At 43.0% G+C, this 8,889-nt stretch overlaps 1 protein-coding gene across 1 annotated transcript in view; it reads right to left on the reverse strand.

Moving 5' to 3' along the window:
- The window catches only part of LOC104168712 (Krueppel-like factor 12), a gene marked incomplete at its 5' end in the record, with an annotated part of 72,786 nt that extends 65,128 nt beyond the window's left edge, over positions 1–7,658 (reverse strand). The window contains 3 exons of the mRNA XM_009709392.1: positions 6,662–6,797; positions 6,964–7,037; positions 7,496–7,658. Of these exons, the coding sequence (XP_009707694.1) occupies positions 6,662–6,797; positions 6,964–7,037; positions 7,496–7,658 (373 nt within the window). The remainder of the gene's footprint in view (positions 1–6,661; positions 6,798–6,963; positions 7,038–7,495) is intronic.
- Positions 7,659–8,889: the final 1,231 nt, after the last annotated feature.

Genomic DNA, 8,889 nt, shown 5'->3' on the forward strand with positions numbered 1-8,889 from the left:
ACTGGCTGATGAGAAAGCTGTTATCCTGGCAAAAGGCTCTGGGACATACACCAGCAAATTTCTACACCAAAAGTCCTAGAACCTCTGTGCGTATATTGAATGGCATCCTTTGATTTTACTGCCCAACCGTCAAGTTACTACACTTTTTTTAGTAAAATATTGCATATGCAAAAAAAAAAAAAAAAAAAGAAGAAAAAATAGAAAAAGAACCATTTTAGAATAGTATAGGTCCGTCTGGATTACTAAAACCAAAGGTTCATAGTTAGTGGCTAAAGAGCAATTCCCAAAGGTATATATTGGGCTTTCAAGCTCTTGCAATAGAAATCCTTAGTACTGCTTTAGGCACATTTATTTTTATATACAAACACAGGATTCTGACAATCAAAATTCTAGTAGAATAACGTTCATAAAGTGCCATATAAATACACTGTAGAAGAAGTCAGTGCTTTTTTAGTGAGTTACCTGAACCACATGTAAGTAGGAGAAATCACACCTATAGTAGTTGTAGAGTCACAAAGTTTAGATGTACTGGTTTAGCTTCTTCTCGAGTCACAGACTTCCAGCATGGCCTTAGAAAATCACGTAGAGGGGGATTCCTCAAATATAATTTCAGCAATGTTAAGTTTTATCACTCTCCCTAAGACATTTGTCCAGGCTCCTTTACAACCATTGGGGAAGGCAGGCACCTCCAAAAGGCAGATGATCACAACTGATGAGATGACTGGACCTAGAAGTATGCACATCTCACCACTGAGGAAATCCAAAATACTTCAGCCTAACTTTTAGGTAGATTACATTGTGAGACATGAACCTTGCTGCAAGGATATGTCCAAACTGGACAGTCCAGTACTGCCCAGAGGTTCCCTAAGCTAGCTGAGACATAGTACACCTCCATCAGCTCAATGGTGCCCTTGGGTCATTAGCCAACTCCTGGCCCAGCAACACTGTTCACTGCAGCAACTTTCTCTTTTCTGCCACAGGATACATATCTGAGACTGCCGACAAAAAATAAAACAAAACTAGAACAGAAACTTCCCTGAAATAACGACACAGTGGGGGCATCAACCATAATGCAGATGTTCGCCTGCCTTACAGGGCTCTACGTCACCAGGGGCTTTCACTTACGTATCTGCATACACCTCTCTCTCTCTATTAACATTTAATAAGTCAGTTCAGTTTGTAGAGTGACTCTGGAGGAGGCTGAGGAGAAGCCCCAATGCACAACAACCTGTGGGGAGGTGGGAGGCCCATGGACAGTTCTGCTTTCTGGGTGTGGGGTCCAATTTCCCCCCAGGAGTGTTGCAGCAACTGTGCAATCTTCTGCTCTAAAGCCTTACTGCAATGGAAAAACATGTCTCGGACTTGGGAAATCTTCATGAGAAAAGTAAAATTGAAACTGATGTATTCCCACTATTTTGCTTTAGACCAATTAGCATTCTCCAGTGAAATAAATGCTTTATTGAGAAAGTCCGGACCAGCACTAGTCAGTCCTCCATCCATAAAATCACCACTCAATTCTGTACCAATTTTAAAATTAGCGTTTGTTCATGGAGGGCGGATGTGCCAAAGGAGAGAGAAGCAAAGTTCACAGAAGTACTGCCAAAACACTCTGTTTATGTTTCTTGGAGATTCAGCACAAAGTATTTTGTCTGCAAGTAGAAGAAAAAACTGAGGTGAAAGTTCCCTATAATGAATAACACAATGGTAGTAATGGTTGCAGTTGAAGCAGGAAAACAGACAATATCAGTGTAGAAAATGAACGGCTGATGGGAACACAGCTATAAACTTCAAAAGACAGAAAAATCAACCACACAAGTTGATTTAGATTGAAGAAGAGAAGGGAGGAAAAAAGAGATCTAAGGAGAAAAATTCAGACTTGGAAAATACATACCAATTTAAGAGAGTACATTAGTACCGTAACTATGCTGTCTGTCTGCTGCAGAATTTCTTTTTCACTGGTGCAGTATCCCAAACTATCTTCCACTATATTGCAATAATAAATGCCAGCAGAATTTAAAAATAAAGCAAGATGATCACATTAGCATCAACGTATCAATCACATAACGTAGCCAAAGAGAAAGGGGGTAGTGTCAAAGCCCCTAATCTCATTTTCATACAAGCACTCAGCAGCACCCAGCTCAGCACAAAGAAGAGTTCACACTAAAGGTCACAGCAGTCACGTCCAAACTACAAATCACATTTCTATGAATTAACTGCAGCTATAACTACAAGTATTCAGGATTTCCTCTCTGAATTTTGTCTCTTCATTACCCCAGAAAAACAAGTAGCTACCTTAAGCATCATCAGCTTATACGCACAGTCTATCTTTTCCTAGACATTATTGGAAAGAAAAAATGGTTTTGTCAAAGGGGTTCCCTCAGCCTACAACCCCTGAGGAGAAAAAAGTCTAGAGAGAGAGGGAGGAGTTTCTGGATCTTTGCATTTTTACTGATACACTGATCAAAAGTTCATGCTAAAAATCACCCTCTACCTCTTCTGCTTCTGCCCTCAGCCTCTGCAAGTAGGAGATCTTATGTTGTGTGTGTTCAGGGAGAGGGAGCTGCATGCTGTATAATAATGCATTTCACTGTGCAAGTGTGCAGGAAAATAAGGAGATGAATGCCCTGTTCAGGGTTTGCATTACTATGTACCATGGAGATGGCTCCTGAGCCCTGCTGCATCAGAGCTGCCTAGGGATGGAAGGGCTGCCAGGCTGAGGGAACAGCATGTTGCCTCTGAGAGGGGCCCTTAAAAAGTTTTAGTGGTCTTCTAGGGCTTGACTAATGCCTTCTCTTCCCTTGGCTTCATAAAGATTCCTCGAGCATATCTGAGATTTGACCCTGAATATATGATGCTATTCTTGCTGTGTAATAAGCATCGGTGGTCTCAGGCATATAGAGGCAAATCTGGTCTTTGTTAAGAGAGTTACATGTCAAAATGAGTTTGTAAAACACACTACAAAAAGTATGAAATGCTGCTTACAATGCAAAGCCCACTGAAATCTACATATTGCTGCAATATTTATTATCAGCCAGAGCATATTATCTGAGATTAATAAACTATTCTTAGTCCATATTATGGCAAGGCATAGCAACTGCCATAAAGCAGCACTGTCACATAAAGAAATTTCACCAAAGTACCCTGCTTGAAATAACGACTTTGTTTATCTATAACTTTACATTATTGATCGGGTTTGCTGAACTGAAGGAGGACTATGAAGTCATTCCAAAAGAACTACTGAGAAGTCTGGAAGCTCAGCCAATATAAAGCTACCAGCAACAAGGCAATTTCCCTGGCAAAAAATAGTCATACTTGGTTATTTTACAAACATGCAAGCAAATTACATTCTGTTTGCTTAAATATGAACTAATGACAAACATGTGGCTCTTAGTGTCTAGTTGTCACAATTTTTACTGGTAAGAATTTTTTTCTTGCAAGACTATAGTGGACCTGAAATAGAGCAGCAACATAGGCGGATGCCTTCCAGTTTTAGAGGACTTGAAAAGCAAAGTTTTCATATAGACATTCCAAACTATCCTGTGACCCAGCCACATAAGGATAATTTCCAAGACAACAAGCTTAAAAATGGCTGTATTAAAACAATAGTTCCTTCCCAAACACTGACTAGCTGATTTCCTTCAGCTTGCAGTTAAAACCTTGGCATTGCTAACCCCACCTGGTAGACTGAGATCCAAGAGAAGATGCTGGAGCATTCAGTATCATCCTGTCACTCCCAGCTTCTGGCACACTAACTCCCCAGTCAGGCAGTACCATACCCTCACCTCACACCAGAGATCTGCAGTGCTGACACACGTGTCCCAGGCAGCTGTCTGCACCGCCTGCAGTCAATGGAGAGGAACGGATGCTCATGGGCTTGAGTCTCTCTCCCTCCCTAAATTAGACAGCTAGAATAGGTCAAAAGAATTACCGCCTGGACTTGCCAACTGCTATCCAGTCCGTATGCAGGGAGGTGAGATAAATAGCTCAGATGCAGATACCTACATTGCAGATGTCTAACTAGGCAAGACAAATCCTGTACCTCGCAGACAGTACACAGGGAAAGTCAGAAGCCTCATCAAGGCAATCCCCCACAGCCCCACACATTGCGTGAAGGGCTGCACAGAACTGACCCAAAGCAAATACCCACCACAGGGTATTTGAAATCCCTTTGCTCCTGGAGAATAGGTGGCAATAGGCAAATATATATACATGCATGTATATATTTATGATCCTTATGCAGGATAATTTAAAACATGTCTGAGAACCAACCAGGAAAAGGTCAACTGTTGTCTTGTAGCTCTCAACAGCATCCACAAATGAGGCTTGGTATTTTGCTTAACAAAGACAGGATTGCACAACAGCAACCCTGTACTGAAGGAAAGGACGCTGCCATCCCTTTGGAGGTGCCATGCTGTACTTCCCAGCCAGTATACGCAAAAAGCTATTTTTTGTTGTTGACTCTATAAGTATTCACAAGAAAGAGCTTACAAGCTCACTTAAGAAAGAACAGCCTTCTAGACTCAGAGGTCCAGCCTGCCTCACTTAGGCACTTACCTTAGACCTACGCTTTACTGCCTACTGAAGCAGTCTTCCTATGCATGGCCTGCTCTGCCCGGTTATTCAGCAGAACAGTAGGTGCCTTTCCACATCCTCAGAGGAAATTCCTGTCTGCTAAGTTTAGATGCTGAAATTGAGGACACAGGATCTCCCTTTGGAAGACTTCAAAGGCACTTTTCTCTCTGTAACAAGGGTATGTAGAATGTGGGCTTTTATTTTCTGTGGGTTGCTTTGTTGAACGTTTAATATTAAGGTACATGTTAGATGTCTAAACTCAGAATAGCGCCTGCCTGTAAGGCACCATATTATAGACCAAGAAAGAAATGGATTGAGTGAAGCTGGCATAATGTGCTAACGTCTCTTTTCAGCTCGGCAGCTGTATGTGTGGTGTCTGTGACTGAGAATGAAGTAAAGAACAAGACAAATTGCAGATCACACTCAAATTAGATTTTCTTAATGAGGCTTTTGAAATAAACTAACAGATTACTGTTTAAATAAAACCTGTAACAAGGATGAGTTGATAATATATTATTAAATTTCTTAATTTAATTCTTAAGCTCCAAAGCCAGCCAAGTAATATTCAACACATTTACCTTTGCAAACTGTGGAATGCATTGTGGAAAAGCTAAAAAAGCTTTTCATGGTTTGACCAATTCTCTAACTGTTCAAGCAATATCAATCACAGAGAACAATATGTGCCTGCCAGTCATATATTAGAAGTATTTGCTAGCACCCCACGCTTCCTCTTTTCATTAATTAGACAGAACTACTTAGTGCAAAATCATGATGGGTTATTTTATTTTTCTGGCTTATTATGTGTGCTACAAACTGAGAAAAAACTACTTAGCACTTCAGGGCCTGGTGTTATAACTAGCGAATTCAAAATACGTGAGGTCTGTCTATCAAGCAATAGTGTCACTGGTAAAGAAACTTTCCCTTCCTTTACCACCATGAGAAGGGGAGCATGTGAAGGGGAGAGAGCGAGTCAATGCCTTGCCTTGCCCACAGAGACCTCCCTCTCTAAGGGCAATATAGGTTTGAGGATCACAGTTACTGTGCTTGACTAGAAGATGAATTAGCAGATGTCTGATGAAAATGCAAAAAAAGTAGATCCTCCTCAAAACACAGCTTAGAAAAATCAGTGGTTTCAGCTATTGATGGCCATGAAAACAAAGCAAAATGTAAGTACTTTTAGATACCACGTTAAGACATTTAAAATGCATCTATAATAAATTATATAGTATAAATAAATAAATAACAATGTCTAATGGCCTTTACTATATTCCTTCCTACTTAATAATGTCCACAATGCCCAGATTTTGAACCTTTCAGATGAAGTAACATGTTTTGTGGGTCTAGTACAGGCTTCAGTGTCTGGAGGCTCTAGTTCTATTTCCAGCCCTGCTTCAGACCTACAGGGTGACCTTTATGCATAACCTCATTTTCCTCACCTATAAAATGGGGATATTAATACTTATTTACCTCACATTTGGTTCCCTTCCAGCTGCTACAGTGACTGAGCAAGCTCATGCATCTACAGAATTGCTAATGTTCCTTTTTTCCAAACAAGCAATGCAGACATTAAATTATGAACTTATTTGGCCGTCCAGTGAGTAAAAGTACACAGAAAAATAACAGCAATGGAAAAACTGTTCAAAGTTCCTAACTAATTTCCTTTCAGTGACACTGTCCTTCAGGTGAAATGTAAGTAGTTCCTATTTGACAGCAACTAGAATGAACTTCTTGATTCTGTTTTCAGTCAAGACAAAACTTCATGTTTTCTGAGTGAAAGTCTAACGTGGTCTCCCTTTGGACAGAATATAAAAACTCTGCAAGCTTTGCAAGTAATTAAAGGGGAAGAAGCAATTTCAGTTTGAAACTTTACCTAATAATGAGGGCAGAAAGGAAGGAAAAGGGAATCAGAGAGAGACAAGAGGTACAGCCACCTCTTCCTAAAGGGCACAGAGCTACACAAGAGAGATGCTGGCACGTATGCCAGCTGCAGCGGGGGGGACACCCCTGTGGCACCACCAAGGGCTGGTGCCTCCATCGGCCCAGGAACACCTCAGCAACACTCATCTCGCTCTGGGAATATGATACTTACTCTTGTACTGCTCTGGCTATGGAGAGCGCTGTGGATCCAGTTTCATTAACGCTATCTAAGGTCACATTTGGCAGGTCGTCATCATCACTGTCACTTTTAATTTGTCTGGGAGATAGGCCTCGGGGGTCCATTTGTGCTGGAAAGAGACATATAATGGATTAATATGAGCGTGCTGAAATTAATCTCGTCCCAGAACAACATCAGGGCGCGCAACACATCCACTTGCTCTGTCCGGATGGCACTGCTTGCGCTGAGCTTCCCAAATGAGGTGAGGGACCGGTAAAGGTGTCCAGCGGTCCCACAGCTAGGCGCAAGCAGTGCCAGCGGCATGCAGGCATGTGAACACACGCAGGCTACACCAACCCATTTGTCAGACCTGAAATAAAACCGCATACGTAATATCCGTCAAAAACTCAGTTTACCCTCAAGTTACTTACTCTGCCTGTCTTCAGAAAGTGAAGAGAACAGGCTACACAGCACACTCGAGAGTAAATTTTACAGCAAAATTTCAGGAGCAATCCTTGATTCTGAATGTTCATCACAAGATACCAAGCTGGGACCCATGTCACTCCAGTCAACTAAAATTTAGGCATCTGACAAAACTCAGTGGTCCTGATTTCTGACTCAACTCAACACCAGTGCCAATCTCTGAAGGAGCCTTCCCTCCACATTACACGTGGCAAAGCTGTTGTACATAACTTCACGCAGGCAACTCACTTTCAGGTGACTGATGTCAAGTAGGCTTAGTCAGATTTTTTTGAAAAGTCACATAGTCTCAGGTCTTACGAACATCTGAAAATCACGATTGTTTTGTCCATCCACAGCTGACAGTACCTATACTGTATGGCAATGGTGCAGGCGCGCAGGTGCTGGCAGTGAGGGGGCTGCAGGGCGGCCTCGGTGAGGAGGGGCCCGGGCTGCTCCGTACCAGACACAGCCGGTTCCAACAGCCCCACCGCAGGGCACTGCTGAGCCCCCAGCCACGGTGGGGGCACCTCTGGGAAAAACATATTTAAGAAAGGGCAAAAAAAAAGCCACACAGGCAGATCAAGGAAGAAAGCGTGTGCAGACACCAAGGTGAGAGGAGAAGGAGGGCTGGAGGTTCTCCATGGTGGAGCAGAGATTCCCCTGCAGCCCCTGGAGAGACTGCAGTGAGCAGGCTCTCCTGATACGAATTGCAGCCCGTGGTGGACCCATGTTGGAGTGGGAAATAAGCATGAGGAGGAAGGAGCGACAGAGAGAAGCTGTTACGGACTGACCACAGCCCCCATTCTCCATCCCTCTGCAGTGCTCTGGGAGGAGGAGGTAGAGGAGCTGGGAACGTAGAAGTAAAATTGAGCCCAGGAAAAGGGAGTTGGGGGGTGGTGGTTCTCACCATCCTAATCTAATTTTAATTAGCAATAAATTAAATTAATTTTCCCCATGTTGAGTGCATTTTGCCTGTGATGGTAATTGGTAAGTGATCGCCCTGTCTTTATCTTGATCCATGAGCTCTTCCACCTTATTTCCCCATGCTGTTGAGGAGGGGGAGTGTGAGAGCGGCTGGATGGGCATCTGGCAGCAGCCAAGATCAACCCACCAGAATTATGTTTTGTGCCAAAAAGAGACAGGAAAGGAGAGGAGAGCAGAAAGGTAGGCTACTTGCCTTCCCTCTTACCCTGTCTGGTGCCCTCCAAAGGGAAGAAAGCACAACTCGCCTATGGGCAGGGGGAGGAAACCAAGAGACTGGCATGGGGGAGACTATGGGGCACAAGTGTGACCTGGGATAGTCCTGAGAGGAACTGAGGGTTGCTTGTGTCAGGGGACAGACCCAGAGACAAACTTCAGAGGTGATGTAGCGAAAGAGACATTTGTCCTCACTCATGAGATACCACATAGGATTGGTAAGTGTTGACAGACACCGAAAGCAGTTGGAATAGAGAGCAAAACTGGAGAGATGCCTGTCCCTGTAAAAGGAATGGGAAAGACAGGCAAAGAGATCTGTTTAAAAATGTGTTTCTTTTTGTTTGGTCAGGTGAAATAGGGGAATCGAAGACTGTTTATTTAAAGGCCTAACTGTTGCAGTTTGCTAGCTTGTGCTCTCCTGCATTGCAGTGTCAGAGATAGGACACTTAAGTCTTGCGACATGCTTTTCAAAAAAGGTAGCTGTCATTCTTTCTTAACTCTGGCTAACCACAGCCCTGGACAACAGGTATCCCAAGCTCCCTTTAGAGACTGTGAACAGTTCA

Source organism: Cariama cristata, unplaced genomic scaffold, assembly GCF_000690535.1.
Source record: "Cariama cristata isolate BGI_N322 unplaced genomic scaffold, ASM69053v1 scaffold9201, whole genome shotgun sequence".
NCBI classification, from domain to species: domain Eukaryota; kingdom Metazoa; phylum Chordata; class Aves; order Cariamiformes; family Cariamidae; genus Cariama; species Cariama cristata.